At 38.9% G+C, this 19,207-nt stretch overlaps 1 protein-coding gene across 1 annotated transcript in view; it reads right to left on the bottom strand.

Annotated features, from left to right (window-relative positions):
• The window catches only part of ADAM10 (ADAM metallopeptidase domain 10), a 103,435-nt gene extending 84,228 nt beyond the window's left edge, over positions 1–19,207 (bottom strand). Inside the window, exon 1 of the mRNA XM_080934212.1 lies at positions 18,996–19,207. Within this exon, the coding sequence (XP_080790338.1) occupies positions 18,996–19,050 (55 nt within the window). The 5' untranslated portion in view covers positions 19,051–19,207. The remainder of the gene's footprint in view (positions 1–18,995) is intronic.

Here is a 19,207-nt window from a genome sequence, read left to right as displayed (position 1 = left end):
GGAAGTATGCATAACATTAAAATGCATTTTTACCTTGACCCACCAACCTCTTGTTATCCCTCCTTGATACCTGGACACTATGAAGTGAGCAACTCTGTTCCATCACAATGTTCTTTCTGCCTTACTACAGGCCAGACACAATGGCTGTATCAGCCCATGGACTGGAAACTCTGAGACCATGAGCCAAACAAACCATTCCTTCCTCAAGCTGATTTCCCCAGGTATCAGTCACAGTAACAGAAAGGCACACAATCTAAGTCCAGACCAGATTTCCAAAGTCATCCATATGTACATTCAAGCTTAGGAAGCACTGCAATTTTTTTTTCATGAAGAAATTGCAGAGTTCAATCAGCAACTATTTCCTTTTCTTTTCCCCTACAGAATTGCTTTAAGCATCAATAGAGTATTAACAAGGCTAAGGACCCATGCTTCTAGGTATAAACCTATTAAGGGCTGGAGAAATGGCTCAGAGGTTAAGAGCATTAACTGCTCTTCCAGAGGTCCTGAGTTCAAATCCCAGCAACCACATGGTGACTTACAACCATCTGTAATGGGATCTGATGCCCTCTTCTGGTGTGTCTGAAGATAGCTACAGTGTACTGGTATATAATAAATAAATAAATCTTAAAAAAAAAAAAGAACTGCTATGAAAAATTTTCAAGAGTCATATACAACCTATAAACCAAAAGCCAGTTTTCAAAGAGTACTGTGTTTAACACAGATAAGCTCTGTCGGTTTTTATCACTGCTTTTGTGCAACAGAGCTAAGTAAACTTGTAGTCCTAGAACTAGGGAGGCTGAGGCAGGTTGGTGCTTTGCAGAATGTTACAGAAGTCACTAAAGACACTAAGTTTCCTTAATGTTGATTTAACAACAATGCATCCTTTCTGCTGCAATAAGAAAACTAACATGAGATCAATAGACCTCTGTAATAGTTAGCATCTTCCTGACTAGATTAACAAATATTTAAAAATAGGGCAGGAAAGAGGGCTCCGCCCTTGAACGCACTAGCTATTCTTCCAGAGGACTGGGGTTTGACTCCCAATACCCACATGGCAGCTCACATCAATCTGTACCTCTAGTTTCAGGAAATCCAATGCCTTCTTCTGACCTCCAGAGATACCAGGCATCCACGTAATACACAGACATACATGCAGGCAAACACTCATACACATAAGGTAAACTTGATTTTGTTTTTGCATTTAATTTTTAAAAAATAAATAACCTAGAGAGCAGCCAAAGTGCTATTCCTGGGTGTGTCTATGAGAATGCCATGTGAGTTAGGAATGTGAGTGGGGATGGGTGAGCATCACCAGCTCACCATCCTGTGTATGCATTTTTTCCCCTTTCTCTCTCTTTGATGTCCTACCATGAGACTTCTCATCGTCCCTAACCACAGTCAATTCCTCTAATAAACCCCTTACACGCCTAGATCATCCAGATCCATTTACCTGTGTCTTATTGGTTTTATTTCTCTGGAGAGAACCTGTAAACTCCATGATTATGCACAAAAACTTCTGAAAATATTTTTATTTTCTTTCCTGGCACTGTTTCTGTTTCTCCTATTTAAATCTCTCCCTCATCTACTTATACCCTCATCTGTTTAGCTTACTATACTAACTAGGATTATCGCAAACCACAGAAATGAGAGCATTTTTACTTTTCCCTCAACTTCAGTAAGAATACCTTTCAGTTCATCGCATATTCATAAAATCATGCTAATGTTTTCCTTCCATTTCTATTTTAGAGATCTAGTATTTTAAAATTCGCATGAAATCTGGCTAGAAGAAACAAAAAAATGTACATTTTTACATGAACAAATGTGAACATTTTACATCTTCAGAAGGAAAATTTAAATCCCAAAACTACAAAGAGCTATTTTTTTAAGTACTTTAGTTGTAGGATTTTGGTTTGGTTTGGTTTGGTTTGGTTTGGTTTGGTTTGGTTTGGTTTGGTTTGGTTTGGTTTGGTTTGGTTTGGTTTGGTTTGGTTTGGTTGGCTGTTTTTAATAGACATTGACAGTTTACTGTGCTTAAAGGGAGAAAAGGACTATCCTGATTAGGTAAAGTTTTTGTTTAATTAAATAATTATAACAGGAAAGATAGCTTAGTATATAAAGCTGCCTGCTACCAAAGCTGATGACTTTAGTTCAATCCTTAGAGCCCAGGAGGTATGGGGAAAAAACAAAAAAAAAAAAAAACAATTTTCAAATGTTGACCTCTGACCCCCATGCACACCAAGGCAGGCTTCTGCTCCCACCCCACCCCCACCAAAAAATAAATGTAAATTTAATATATACTTATCAATTAGCACCTGATTTTAAAATAGGCTAAATAAATGCTTGTGTAAGCTTGTTAACTTTACATGATAATTACAAAAAAAAACTTGAGGATAACATCCTAAAGGAGAAAACACTTATGTCAACTCACAAACTCAGAGATTTTATTCTGCCATGGCAAAGACAGTGTAATAGGGCAAGGTGGCTCACATCAGTGGTCAGGAAGCAGAAAATAATGCTTCTTTCTTATTTCCTTTTTATTCCACCCAGGCCTCAACATATTAGATGGTAGGCCCCTCCCATATTCAGAGCAGAATTACCACCCTTTTACCCCCCAGTCAATCTCCAGACTACTAATCTAGACATCAAGAAAACCAAGGTTAACCACCACAATAATAGCACTTATAAATTGAATGTAATGATAATTAAAATTTGTTGAGCACTTGCCAGTTACCAGGTTATGCACCACTCTAAACTATTCTATTTAATCCACCAAACAGATTAACTAAAAAATTATCAGCAGTGTTAAAAACACTGGTGGTTTAAGAGATATGTAATAAGCCCATGGGCTTGGACAAATCAGGAGCAATATGAAGGAGGTAAGTGAGGTATCAATGTGGTCATGATAACATACAACAGCTTTACTATCTTTATAAAATCTGGCAAATTCATGATGCTGATGTGACTACAAAGAACAGAAATGGAAACCATCAGGTAGCAACACATAGACTTCAAACCTAGCATCCACCTTTAAGATATACTTTTTAAAGCTACATACAATGAGATACTAAAGAGGAATGGAATATACTTTTTATAGATCAAAAATATATGTATATACCCTTAATTTCCACAGCTAGTAATTGAGACTGGCATGGTTGACTCCACAGGAATGCAAGCCAATCTCTAGCCCTTGCACCACTTACTCAGTCAGACACCTCAGAATTGCCTGTTTCTACATGCAGAGTCCTACATGCAGTTTAGAGCTTTGTTCTTATACTTTAACAACTGGTCAGGAATTCAAAAGGCAAAGCCAGAACACAGGGTGCCATCAGGTCTCACAGACACGTTAAACACGTCTCTACCTAAACAAAGCACAGCCTCTACATCTCTCACATTTGCATCCAGTCCTCCTTGGCAAAGCTCTCTTGGTTTCCCCAGTGCCAATGTGCAACTATCTACTCAAATTGCTTACCAACTACTCCAGTACTAATCCTTGCCACCTGGTATTCTTTTTTAAAAAAGATTTTATTTTTCTATTTCATGTATATGAGTACACTGTCACTGTCTTTAGACATACCATAAGAGGGCATCAGATCCCATTAGAGATGGTTGTAAGCTACCATGTCATTGCTGGAAATTGAACTCAGGACCCCTAGAAGAGCAGTCAGTGCTCTTAACTGCTGAGCCATTTCTCCAGCCCATCCACCTGCTATTCTTCTAGACTATATCCTATCGGTCTATAGATGCCTTTGGACTATTATCCTTCCTATAATATCAATCTAACCAAGAGAAATCATGAATCAGGCAAAGCAATATCACACTCAAATAGAAATTAAAGTTTCTGTGTTTCTTACAAATTGTCTTATATCCTCCGCATAAAACTGTTCCCATAAATACTTAAGTATTCCTCAATGTAATTTTCTTCGACCTCTACAATTCTCATACAGTACAATCTACATAAAAGTAAAATTCCGCATTGTAAAACAGTATTAAACCTCTTCACTATCATTTTCAAGACTACCCAAGTAACTCCCAGAATCAAGCAGATGCACCATAACTACCATCAAAATATTAAAAATTCTACCTTCCTAATGTCATCTCTGTGGTGCTGGAGACAACACAGGGACCTCATGAGTGCTGAAACAAGCACATTACCACTGAGCTGTACCCCAAGTCCTTCTGGTGCCAGAAACTCAATCTAAGAGCAATTGGGAAAAAATCTTCCCAAAAGATACACATTAATGCCAAAACTTCATCAAAAACGCATGTCTGTTCAGTTTCAGAACCTATGTCTCCAGGGATAGTTATAATTACAGGTGCCTGTAACTTTCAGAACAGTAGCTTTCTTTACATCCCGAGAAAGAAAGAAATGTGCTGCAAAGAAATTTGAAACTCTAAAAGCTGAAAATGTACCAAGCACAGCAAGATTCAAAAGTATCTCAACAGTCAGCTGAGTGGCAGAGGCAGGTAGATCTCTGTGAGTTTGAGGCCAACATGGTCTACAGAGCTAGTGCCAAGACCCTGTCTCAAAAACAAAACAAAAACAAAAAAGTATCTTGACAGTCAAAACCATGACAAATAACTGACCTTTTTGGCACTAATCCTACGCCCCTACCATCTACCCTTTACCCAAAAGAGTAACTCTATTCAAGAAAAGTACAGCATGCTAACCTTCCAGACTCAAAGTCTATAGTTTATAAAGCTGAGCATGATCCTTGTGAGAGACTGCATCCCCCCACACCCAACTCCTGTCCACGCTCATCCGCCTCCACTTCTCCTTCGATGTGCAATATCACTATCTGCCACCTTTTTGTCACACTGAGTTCTCTGAAGACACAATCTAGTGCACATTCTCATCGTTCACACTCTGGTATTCTTTGAGCTCTAATTAACATGCACCATTTGAATACAGTCACAAGTTAAATGAGCACTTTGCTCACTCGTTGTGTCCTCACACATGGACAACAGTCAGGTAACGCATGTTGGTATGCACCTTTAATCCCAGCACTTGAGAGGCTGAGACAGGAGGACCTCTCAGTCTAAAGCCACTCTGATTTACACAGCAAAGGGAAACTATATTTTAGAGATTAAGAGCCATAAACTAATCACTGCAAAACATGTGATCCTTTGGAACTAAATAACAGAATTTCAAAAAGCCTGCCATTGGCATAAAGTTTACTTTTATAAACCTCTATATCTATTTGCAAGATAAAAGAGGGATTATTTTACTGCTGTCATGGGTGCATTTCAGGAAATTTCCATGCAAAATAACCATGAAAATTTACAACTATATGAACTACATATTTCATTATTCCTTAGTTTGAAAAAATATATAATTTAACAGTACTTATACCTAAAAGTGACATTGTACTGACTAAATGTGTGCTTAGTGTTGAAAATGGTATGCAGCCATTTTAAAATATTAAGAATGTAGTAAGTTACTGTTAAAAACTACTGCTGAACATTATGACAGATACCTATAAACCAACATAAAAAAGGCTGAGGGAGGAAGATGAGTTTGAAACAACCCTTGGTTATGATTCTGTCTCAAAACAACAACGTATTTATCCATTTAGGCTGCTTTTGTAATGAACTAATACAAGCTTTAAAATGCTCTCAGGGATTGGACTTGGCTTAGCAATTAAGAGTACTGCCTGCTCTTTCAGAGAATACAAGTTAGATACCAAGCTCCTGCACTGCAGCTTATTAAGTGTCTGTAAACACTAGTTCTGAATATTCTGACACTTTCTGGCCTCTATGGAAATCAGACACAAGTGCACAGACATACTTTCCAGAAAAAACACCCATAAGCACAAAATAAAATATACTTTCAGATTAAAAGACAGTTGTTTAAAACATAACTTAGTTTTTATAGAAAAGAAGTATAACTCACTCTACCTCTTGAATTAAAAGACCATGTAAAAGTATTTAATGAACAAAATAAATACACTAGCAAAAAAGGTAATCATGTTCTATCTTAAAGTTGATTACAGTATGGCTGAGGAACAGTTCTGTGGTAAAGTGCTTAGCTAGCATCTTGAAGTCTTAGGTTTGATCCTGAGCACCACTTAAAATGGTAAGGGAGTCTATTAACAACGACAACAAAAGAGAACAAACATAAATCTTCAGAGGCTTTTCCCCCCATACATACTCTCAGAAATTTGGATACATTTAATAGTGTATATGTTAAACTTTAGGTTCTGAGAATACAGACATTAAAAAGTTACAATAGCTACTGATCTTGTGAAGCTTTGCTCTAAAATGATAAACAATAAACAAAGCTATAAAAGTTATTAATGGAAAAAAGGTATAGCAAAATGGTGGCTTAAAAAAAATCCCAAGAAAGGAACTGGTATTTTCACATAAGGTAATTTGTATAATAAACATATGAAAAGACTCGATAGAGAATAAACTGCAATAAGAATGTCCATAACACTGCTGAACCTATAAACTATATACTTCAAAATCATTAACATCTTACTGCTTTTTTTTAAGTTTCTAAAATAAATTTTAAGAGCTAATAACACAGCTATATACAGAAATAGGTATTGCATGTAAAGGACCAGCAATGTCAAGTCCCTGACACACAGGCAAATTTGGCTGGAAAAGAAATGAACAAAAAGGCACTCACAGCTCTCACAACTCTTACTTACAATGATGAATTACTTGACAAGTGTGTTATGGCTTACTCAACTGAAATGTTTTCAGTCAAGATAAAATTCATACAATAAAAGTAGTGACTTTAGCCACTGTAAAGTGTACAATCTGTTACTGGTGGTTTTGACCACTCTTGGATGGTAGCTGACTGCTAGGCTGAAGAGGGAGAGACTCAGTGGGACAGAAACAGGAGATGATGACTTGAACTTGAATCAGTAAGGCAACAGCAGTAAGACTGAATCAGCTCTCTGGAGAACGAGTTCAGAGCTCACCTGGGTGACAGAGAAAATAAGTACTAACACCAGCAAAGCAGTGAGCTTTCAGGAGCTTGCTGCTGCTTTAACCCATGGTGAAAATCTGCCCCTGGCTTAAACCCTTTAACTATGTCAAGTACAAAAGGAGCTAGGAGTAAAACAAAAACAGCACAGAGCTACAGCATCTCTTTTCAGTATTTATGTATTACCATGCAGGGCCCAATGGACAACAGGGAAGTTAACAGGAAGGACTCAGAAGATGCCAACCAGAGGCCAGCGTTATATATACAGCTCAATGGCAGAAAACTTGCCTAACATCCACAGTGCCTGGAGTTTGATACCCAATACTGAAAAAGAGATAAAAAGAAAGACTTTGCCAACCCAAACTCCTTTTATCTCCAAATAAAGACAATTCTACTAAAGGTGTTCCCATGTAGAAATGTTTCCGGATAACAGCAAAATAAACACACATTTAACCTGGAGTGCAAAGTGACATGCTTCTTATCTGAGGTCAGTGGAAAATGACAACTTCTGGTGAAGGACAGTTTCTAGATAACCCAAGTGTTTCCATGTGCCATACATCTTTCCACTTGAACATATTACCATTTCTCTCCAGGGCTTAACATCTTGATTAGAGGAGACTACAATGATGCAGTAATCCTAAGGCTATTTTACTGCAGCATTGTGACTGTGTTAAGTCACCCCACTCTGCACTTTGTTTGTCAAGTAAGTTATCTTTCTCTTCTGCTACTTTATTTCATCTACTCAGAAAAGCCTAGCAGCAGTTTGCTTTCTTGTCCTTTGTTATAGATTGCAGAAATCTGAAATTCTATAAAGTAAATGCACACAGTACCTAACACTTTATAGACTCTGAGGAAATTTTGAACATTCACACAATTAACACACACACACACACACACATGAACACACACACACACACACACACACAGTAGAGATGGTAAGACTTGCCACCAAGCCTGAAAAACTGAGTTCAACCACTTAGCCTCACAGAATAGAGCACTTTCCTATCCTGTGTGAGAAGGCCTGGGGTTCAATCAAAGTACTGCAAAGCATCATGAAAATAAGTAATGAAGTAAACCATGCATGATTGTGCAAACCTGTAATCCTAGCTACTTAGCCTCAAGATGGTGGATTAATAGCATCACTTTTGGACCAAACAGCAACATTACTTAACAAATATTTTTTCTCTATATATCCAAACAAAAAAAAAGTTAATAACACAATCTTAATGGGAGAAAATTAATAAAAATATTAACATAATAAATCCTCCTACTTACAGAAAGCTCAATTACAACACATGAAAGGGTAGAAAGAGGACAAACTAAAGCTGATACATCTCTAATGCCTCAAGAGAATTAGCTGCAATCAAATTATTTCCAATACTTTCACTTACATTAATTCAAAATTTGACACTGCATTTATTCAGTTACTTCTCTCACTGATGTGGCCTGGCAGTATATTCTACCAGGGATAGGACGATGTGATGCAGGAAGGTCAGGCAGCTAGTCATGATTCATCCGTAGTCTACAAGCTGAGATGGTGTCCTGGTTGGTGCTTAGCATCCTTTCTGAGTTTTTTGTTTTGTTGTTGTTTGTTTGGCTTGGCTTTTTTTTGGCAATCAGTCCAGGACCCTAATCCATAGATGGTAGCACCCACATTCAGGTCTCCCCTCTTCAGCTAAACCTCTCTGAAAACACCCTCACAGACATCCCCAGAATTGTGTCTCCTAAGTGATTCCAAATTCAGTCAAGTTGACAATTAAGGTCAACAATGTGATTTGAAATCTTTCTTTTCAAACCATCAACTAACTGTGCCTCAAGAAACATCCATGACCATTGTGCTTTATGCTAATATATATTCACTCTGATCTTGAAATATTACACGGCACTTACAAAAGTGCTCTCTCATATAACAAAAACAGCCTTCTAAGAACTATGTGTTGTATTTCAGCAATATAGCACAGCGTTTTAATGCACTTACATGTACCACTTCTACACTATGACTTCAAGCTGAAACCAGTATCTATTTCTTCACTAGAAACCAGTCAAATCATCTGGAATCAACTATTTACATCTCACAGTTACAAGTGACACTTGAAGATAACAAGGTATATCAATAATTAAAAGCATATTTCATCACATCCGTTTTAAAAATAAGCTAGACTCTTATAAAAATAGCTGGATCAGAAGTGAAGCTAAGTAACCGGTTCACAATTACAAACTAAATCAATTACACAGGGCACAAATTATGAATGACTAAAATCCACTGACTATTGTATTTCTACCATTTACTTAAGAAATGAAGTTTTAAAATTCCAAAATGGAAACACACACACACACACACACACACACACACACACACACAATGCTGTTATCTGAAATTTCCCATATGCTTTCAAATAAATACCACCAATACAGAATGTAATCTTCATAAAAGACTAAGGCTTTATATTATCCTCCCAGCCACCATTTCCACTGCTGCTGTACCTCTATCTTTCATTTCACCCTAAACCCATACACATGGCACTGCTTTCCACCCACATCACTTTTGGCTGTCAATCACTACTCTGTAGCTTACTCTACACATGAAGAAAAAAACACTCTTGGATTACTAAGAGATTTGTACTACTACATGGGGAAAATCAGATTATTGGCCACCAAGGAAATTAAACATCTTGACCAAAATAAAGTTAAAAATTTATATGTACAAATGACTAATTTCCTAACCAATTTGTAAGTACAAATGACTACCTACGTTCAAAGCTAGCAGTCAGATGGTTCTAGATTAGAGTCCTTAATCCTTATTATTGTCCACTTGGAATTCTGACAATATACTGTATTAATTGGAAGGTATAATCTCTAATGTACTGTAAGAGTATTCCACTTTAACCAAAATCATCATGACATTTAGCTTTATATAATGAAGCTATTTCCATAACACTGTAGACAGCAATTCAAAGGCTGTTCCAGTAAACTACCTTGCTTAATAAAAGATGCCTATGTAATGTGAACTCACAAATCCGCTCCACACACCAAGCAATGGTGTTCTGTGGGCCTTTTTAAACTTTAATTGATATTGTGCATATGATGTGTATATAGAGAGTGAGAATGCAGGCACACATTAATGTGCCATGGTAGATATCAGAAGACAACTTTTGGGAGTTGGTTACCTCCTTTCACTGTGGATTTGGGACCCAGCTTATCAGGCTTTTTTTTTTTTTTTTTTTTTTTTTTTTTAAACCTGCTGAGCCAATTCACCAGCACTAATTCTGCAATTCTAATAAAACATTTATTATAAATCTTGATGTGAGCTAGGCTCCATGCTAGGTCCTAAAACATATAAACTAAGCATAAAGTCAGGAATGAGTAGATAGCTTAGTTGATAAAGTGCTCCGCACATTAACATGAGAACCCCAGAACACATGTAAAAAGCTTGTAAGCTTAGTGCTGCGGAGGCAGAGACAAGCAAATCCCTGTGACTCACTGGTTGGACAGCAGACCTAGCCCACTCAGTAAACTCCAAGCCCCAGTGAGGTTTTATACATACATACATACATACATACATACATACATACATACATACACACACACATATACATACATACATACACACATATGCATACATACATACATACATATGCACACTCCCAGATTTTGCATATGACAGAAAACACTAACAGTTATCTAAGTGTGACTTATTTGCTTAACATGACAACCTCCAGTTCTACCCATTTTCCTACAAATCTTTACAGCTGAATTACACAGCACTGTGTATAAATAATACATTCCTTTATCCATTCATCTATTGATGGTCTTCTAGGTCGATATATGCTATTTGTTATTCCAAAAACTCAGTTGAAAGTTCAAGTGTTTGTATGACTATGTATCTCTAATCATCATTAGTGTAAGCAAAGACATGGAAAGATATTTGTGGAACTATTGTTCTGTTCTCCCCATCTTGTTTCTGAAATACAAAGTTCACAATCTGAATCCAATAGAGTACCAGACATAGTCTAAAACCCTAGAGACTAATTCCAACAAGACAAATCAGTAACAAAAATGAAGACTAAAGACATAGTTCAGAGACGGATTAGCAGTTTAAAGTACAAGTTGCTCTTACAGAGGACTTGGGTTTAGTTCCTAGAACCTACCAGGTGGCTCACAACCATCTACAACTCCGGTCCCAGGAGATCTGATAAGCTCTTTTGGCCTTCACAGACACCAGATATACACATGGTGCATATACATACATGCAGGCAAACAAACATTCATACATATAAAACAAAATCACTTTGTAAAAATGTGTTTGTGTATCTTCATAGCTAATCACTCTCTTCCGTTCCAAATTTATTAGATTCCTATCATCTAACTCTCTAGAACAATACTTTACCAAATCACCAGCTACAGAGAACTGAAGAGCAATGCAAACTCTTAAACAGTCCCCCAGGAAGAAACATGGTAGTATTAAGTCTCAGACTATAATACCCACCCTCACCTTCTATCTAGAATCAAAATCTTGATTTCAACTTCAACAACTCAGGTCCTCAAAAGTTTACAAGCCACTCTCCATTGTAAAAGCTCCTAAGATCTCATTTCAACAGTAAGCCCTCAGTACATTTTGTTAGCTTATTTGCCAAGTTTTACCTGTGTCTGTGTGTGTGTGTGTGTGTGTGTGATGGGGACTGTCAGAGGAGGACAACTTAGGGAATTGGTTCACTCCTCTATCATGTACATCCCAGGAATCAAACTCAGGTTGTCAGGTTCAGTGGCAGTGCCTTTACCTGCTGAGCCAGCTTAATAGCCGTCATTACTTTTAAAATCTTTTTTCCATAATATCTACTCTAACCTGAGACCAAGCCACACAGTTAACCAAGCAGCTAACTTATTCCTCATTGTCTTACATCCCAATCATTCAATATGGAGACCAACTGCATTCCATAATATTTCACCTCCTAGTAACGGCCCAGAATATGAATAATGCAAGTCACGAGGTCCTTAGGTCCTAGTTAGCATCTCTCCTTACTGCCATTTAAAACTAAAAGATCAGATTATTTTCCCCAACTAGTGTTTGAAACAATAAAATCCACAATTTGCATACAACCAGATGTATATCAAGCAGTCTAGAACCAAAGAAATTAATTCCAACATGTTAAATTAACAAAAATCAAAAACAATCATCATCACTCTTTACCTTACAAACTGTCCCAGCTAGCTAAGTGACATCTTCACCAAATTTCACTTCATTTATAACTACAATACATAACTGTAACTGTATGCTTACATCCTAGCATTTCCTCCCCTCTGACAAATTTAGTGTTTTTTACTTTTCTTCTCAAACTGCAGCATCAAAACTCAAACCAATTACAGATACCCAACAATCCCTGGTTCTCATTGGACACCTTGCTCATTATTTAGCTAGAATTGTAGTAGGTTCAGGATGAATTCTTTCATGGCAAAGGGAGAGCACATTATCTGAAACTGTTCTTATATGCATTTCTGCAATCTACCTAAGCCCACAAGTAATAACCCAAGGCTGTCTCACTGTTGGAGCTAGAGATCCAACTAGTAGAAATTATTGCAGCTTTTCCATTCTCACTGACATTGATGGCTTCGTTGTCCCTAAAATACAAATTGACAATTGGGGGATGGGTATGGAGGATAGGGAAATGACTCTGTAAGAATTCTAGTCCAAACATTGGGACCTGAACATAAATGCCCAACAGACATACAAATCTTAGGATTGATGCTCATACCTGTAATTCCTCTATTAGTGAGTACAGACAATTTCCTGGTACAAATCCCAGGAACTCTTTGGCCAGCCCGCCTAGCTAAAAAAGCAAACTTCTACTTCAGTGTGAAACCCTATTATAAAGACTAGGGTGGGACACAATACAGGATGGCACCCAAGATCCTTCTCTGGCCTCTGCAAAGTGCTTATACAATATAATTACATGCATATATCACATATATTTAATTATTAATCAATTAATAACCTCTTTTAAAAACACTAGCATCTGAGCAACTCTGTATACGTTTGGTCTAAGTACAACTTCACTGTGTATATTCTGGGTATCTGATTCAAGTTCTCAGACTTGTGGCAGGCACTTTTATCCATCTGAACCATCTTGCTGGCCCCAAACCAACCTTTTAGAATTTCATAGTAGAAGTATTAGCAGACAGTAAAAAAATTATCTCTTCCTTAAACAACGACAAAATTTTAAACAACCTTAAGGCTCTACCCAACCTTGTCCCATGGAGTTGCCTATGTGAAAAGCAGACAAAATACAAATCAGTTCCTGCTACTTGAAGTCTCTGCCTCAGTGATTCTGAGCTTGGGGCTCCAACTTGAAAATACTATGTACTTCTCTGTCTACAGGCTTTCCTACTTTACAATTTATCTCCCCAATTAACTAATAGTTATACAGCCCATCACTGAAAAGCAGCAGTTGAGATGACCTTTGTCCTGCTCTCCAATAGTCTCCATATGTGCAAACTATATTATTGAGATTAACACAGATTTTTAAGCTAGAACATTGCAAAAATATATGCCCGCATGATGGCATATACCTGTAAATCCCACTGCTATAGTCCCAAGAGCTTAGTTGACTCTAGAGTCTTAAGCAGTCTTGGGTAATTCAGTAATTATGTCCTACAAGAAAATACAAACAGAAACCCCACCAATATCAGAAAATGTTTCTAAACATAAAATTAAAACACCGAGCTGTGGATGCATCTCAGTAGTAGAGTATAATAATGACCTGGATTCAGTCTCCAACACCAAAGACAGAAAAAGAATGAGGGTGGGGCGTTAACTTTACCTGGACCTACTATAATCCTAGCTACTCAAACTAATGAGAAAAATTACAAGTTCAAGGTTTGTCTGGTCTACAGAGTTGAAGGCCACTCTGGTCAATTTAGTGAGACCTTATCTCAAAATTAATCATAAAGAAGGACCAGTGAAAGCCTAACAATCTGAGTTCAGTTCCCAGAACTCATAAAGAAGAACTTCTGAAAGGTCCCCTGACCTGCATTAGTGTGCTGTGGCATGTGATGCAAACAAGTATGTGCACATGTACACACAAAGTAAATAAATTACTTTTTAAAGTTCAAATATTTAAAAGGGGTTGGGATGTAAGTCTCGGTATTAGAACGCTTTCCTGGCAGGGGCAAGGTTGTTCAATTCTCTATGCTGAGAAAAACAGATTAAAAAGAGAAAGTAGAAATGCAACTTTAATACGAACAAAAAAATCAAAACTAAAATAACAGTGTTACTACAGCACAGCTCTTACAGTAAATAAATAAAATAAATATGGGAGCTTCTACATCTAGCTTTTACTGAGTTTCCTTTAAGTAGAGAAAATACATTTCCTCCATTCACATTTTATATTACTACAGGGAGTATTACAATAAACATTATTACGATAAACATTTAGAAGTATGTGTTTCCTATCAATAATCTAGTGAATTAGTTTAAAGCTACAGTATTCACCATTCAGACTCAGGACACTGATCTATCTATAACTAAACAAATGAGCATAGTCTTTGCTAAACCTTCCAGGTTATCCATGGGTTTTCTTTCCTTCTACCCTCCTCATTTCAACTAACACATTAGTACATTATCTCAGTAGTTCAGAAACAAGCGACCTCAGCAATAAACTCTACAAAGCAAAACATACATTTAAAAAGATAAAACTACTGAAGGTTATCTACTTTATCCCACAGAAGAATCAGAACTTCCCCTTCACAGGCAAATGTTAAGTGTGTTGATTTAGTTTTCTCAAAGGGAGAAGTTAGAAACTAGTTTAGGTTGAGAACCTAGCTAGGTTTGATGGCACACACCTGTAATACCAATACTCCAAAAACAAAGTCAGAAGCAGTAAGAACTCCAGGCCAGCACAGACTATGTGGTGATTCAAAGTCAGCATGGGCTTCATGGTAAGATCATGCCTGACTCCTACTCCCCACCCCCTAAAAATAACATCCTCAAATTTCTCAAGAAAATCAGAAAAACCTAAGTGCATTCACAAAGCTATTATATAGGGGCTGAAGAGATGGTCTAGTGATTCAGAGTACTGGTTGTTCTTCCAAAGGATTCAGGTTTGATTCCCAGAACCAACATGGTAGCTCACAACTGTCCGTAATTCTAGAGGAATCTATCAAGCACACATGTGGTACATAGACATATGTAAGCAAAACATCCATATACATAAATCTTTTTTTAAGGGAGATTCTTTCAAAAAAAAAAAAAAAGCAGAAAGTTGTGGGGTTGTTTGTCTTCTTTGAGACAAGGTCTCATTTGATAGCCCTGACTGTCCTGGAATTCATGTAGACCAGGCTGGCCTCAGACTCAAAGATCCACCTGTCTCTGCCTCCTGACTGCTGGGATCAAAACCATATGTGACCACAGCCAGAAGAAAGTTTTTAGATAGTCTTACATGGTAGAGTTCACCTATAATACCAACACTAGGTAAACTGAGGCAGAAGACTAATAAATTTGAGAACAGTATGGGCCACACACTGAGACCCTGTTTCAAAAAGGAAAAATAGAAAAGAAAAACAAAACTTAAAGATGGGTATGGTGGTACACTGAGAAGTGGGTTAAAACTTTAACCTCTGAGATTAAGTTAGGCCTATTGGTACAGATCTGTAATCCCAACTACTCAAAAGGATACCAAGCTCCAGGCCAGTCTAGGACTTAGTGAGGAGGCCCTGTCTAAAACAAAACTTTTGGGGGTGGGTAAGACTAGAAATGTAGTTCAGTAGTAGAGTACTTGCCCAGAATTTGGGAGACCTCAAATCTAATCTCCACTACCCAAAATAAAACAAAAACCAACTTAGCACATACTAGAAAAATTATCCCTTTAAGCCTACATTTAATTTTCATACATGTTTAAAGGAGAAACTCCTAATGATGAACATCAAAGAAATATTCTTTGCACTCTTCCATCCAACCCTTTAGTTACAGTCCTTAGGAAAAAGAGATCCAATAATGCACAATATTCAAAGGTAATGAACAAGTTATTAAAAGCACATCAGAAACAAAGGAGTGTCTGCTATGCCCAGTTCCCTAGACCCTGCCAACAGAGATCCTGCACACTGACACAGGAGACACTGCTAATGCTGGGGATGACTTGAAATTGGCCTTGTTTAGGTGACAGAGTGAACTGGAATCTCAGACTCTACTTGAAAAGATAAAAAGTTAAAGCTCCTTTGAGTTGAAAACAAAAAGACCTTATCTTCCCATACTCCTACTTGTGGCAGAAGTTTCATTACATGGATGACTTCTTCAAGCCAAACATTACAGGATTAATTTGTTGGTATAACTAATACCTTCTGAGTTCTTAAACACACAAAATAATTTTTCTTTTCCTTTTTTTTCCCTTTAGGTTTCCAAGACAAAGTTTCTGGACTCACTCTGTAGACCAGGCTGGCCTTGAACTCAGTGATCTGTCTGCCTCTGCCTCTCAAGTGCTGTGATCAGAAGTGTGCTTCACCACTGCCCATAAAATAATTTTTCAAAAGCAAGACCTTAACTTTAACATTTTCTATGCTTAAAAGTAACAGTTAGCCCTGCATAAAAGCCTGCACCTACAGTCCCAGCTACTAGGAAGGCAATCGAATAGGTTGGGTCCAGGAGTTAGAACCTAGAAACAGTCCGTCTGCATCTCAAAAAAAAAAAAAATCACATACATAAAAATTCTTTGGCTAATGGTTCTCTTCTTCAACCAAGGGATGAGGAATAGAATTCAGATGAGCTTTCAACTGAGCCATTTTGCTAGGCCACAAATAACTTTTTAGAAGCATTTGTATATATGTTTGAGTACTTCCCATACAGACATTTGATAAGCTCTAAAGCTGTCACGGTATATTTCTACAAATACAACATTGGGCAGGACATCTACTAATACAGAAGGGAAAACTAGTAACATTTGTTTTCATGTTTAAGCATTTTATTGACTCCTTCCAGCTTCCCACCCCTCACCTCAAGTTATGTGCTGTAAGAGAAACAGTCACACACATCAGTGATCAACAAACAGGCAAAATGAAAGCAACCAACGGAGTTTAGTTGTGCCTGAATATATTTTATACCTTAAAGTTCTCTGTACTTCTACATTCAACTTCCCAATGCACTAAAGCCATTATCTACTAAGCTTGAATGCACACTAGCCTACAAAGCATCACAAAAATGTTTAAACTTAGCTATACATGGTTCAGATCAGATAAAAACAGCATAGTATAGTAAGTTACAAATAAACGTAGGAGGGTTTGGGGCCCCAAACTGGGTAGTTGAATCCAAACCCTTGCCTGGTCTTGCTAGGCCAATTGCCACTGGGCTACAGTTCATAGCCCAAAATTATAAACATACCTACATACTCAAGTATTCCAATTTTGACATGCTTAAGTGAAAACTTTGATTTTTCCTAAGTTTTTAACAGAAGCACAACGAAAATTGGCCTTTGAATTATTACTTAGTGCAGAAAGAGACTCCAAAGATCTGAATAAAAATCTTCACCCACAATGATTATGCTGTTAATTTACTTCTTTCCCCAAACAACAAACTACATTTCCTTAATAAAAGGCATCTTATACCATTACTTATCAGTGTATCATGTTTACCTTAGTTTTTATTACCTCATAGAGAACAGTGTCTAATTCCTGATCATATCACAAAAAGTGAAAAGAGCCAGTCAGGACTATAAGCCATGTTACCGAAATACAAATGTTAAATAAAGAGACTCTTTACAAACAGTCTGCACCTGATTCTTTAAAAACAAAAAACAAAAACAAAAACAAAAAAAAAAAAATTAAGCATCTACTAGTGGCTGTCATCTAAAATGTGTACTTAATAAATGAATACTACACATGACAACAGAAACTGGGCACACAAAATCAACTTCAGAGTAAGCAGAAAACCGGACAAAACTGGGCTGGACCCTGCAGTTTAAGTTAATGAGACAAAGGGATGAACACAAACAATACACTACAGAAAATGCTTGGATATTTTCTAAAGTACCAAATTAGGCTGCTGACAACCATCCAAAGCACCCCTGGAAGTTTTGGGGGTTTTGTTTTTGTTTTGTTTCCAATTCAGAGCTTTTAAGCTAAGCTCTCTCCAGATACTTGGGCGGCAAATCAGCTTACCTAAGGTAAAGCACTTTCTCATAGGAACAAAATAATCATGCAGCCTGACCTAGGAAACCCTGGGAATGAAATACCGCTGTCTCTCAAACAACTGTGAACTCCAATTTGCAGGGGGAGGGAGCACAGCTCTGACAATCCGGACTACAGTATGTCTGCTCCACCAGAGAGAGTTTAAGAAAACTCTCCAGTTGGGTCGCCCAGGAAGGGTTGGTCTGGCTTCTCTAAGGGACTCAGACAGACAGACGGATCAAAGAGCCTTGCCCTCCTCCTCAGTCAACTAAAGCCTTGACCCAGGAGGACAGAAGACAGACAGACAGACAGACAGACACACACACACACACACACACACACACACACACACACACGCACGCACGCACGCACGACCTCCGGCGCGCTGGTTGCAAACACTCCGAAAAGATCAGGATGCGGAGGGAAGACGCTCGGGTAGGACACCGCACACCGGCGCCCGACACCCGGTCCGGGTCCGCTCCAGATCGCCCCACTCGCTCGCTTCCAGAACAATGCACGAGCCGCGCTGCCAACCTCGCAAGTTGCTGCGAGTCTGCGCGGTCCCGGGGCTCGGACCCGGGAAGGGCTGAGGTGGCTGCGGAGTGCGCGAGGGCGGCTGGCCTGGGCTCCGCAGCTCCCGGAGAAGCGGCGCGAGAAGCGGGGCAGGCAGGGCCGCCGGGCCGTGGGGGCGGGGAAGGCCTGGCTCGGGGCTCCGCAGCCAGCTCGGGCCGCCGCCGGCCGGAGCGTGGTCCGGGCGCGCGAGGGACAATAGCGCGCGGGGAGCATGGCTCGGGGTCGGCTGAGGCGAGCTGAGAGAGCTGACAGAAGCTGAGGAGACCTGACACGCGCGACCCGGCTCCGCGACGCTGCGCTCGGCCCGACCGCCGCTCCGCCGCCGCCCGGGGTCGTGTCTCACCTCCCAGCCCCGCCGCCCAGGAGAGGAGCAGAATTAACACTGTCGGCAACACCATCTTCCGCGGCCGCCGCCTCCTCACGGGTTAACCGCGGTGCATCGATCCTGAGGGAGCCGCGACCGGCGCTGGGTCCCGACGAGCCTCCCCGGCAGTGGCACCGGCGAAGCGCCTCCCTCTCGCTCCACTTCAGGGGCCCAGCCGAGCGCCCCACTCC

Source organism: Micromys minutus (assembly GCF_963924665.1).
Source record: "Micromys minutus genome assembly, chromosome: 21".
Classification (NCBI taxonomy): Eukaryota; Metazoa; Chordata; class Mammalia; order Rodentia; family Muridae; genus Micromys; species Micromys minutus.
This window is presented reverse-complemented; position numbering and strand designations above follow the sequence as displayed.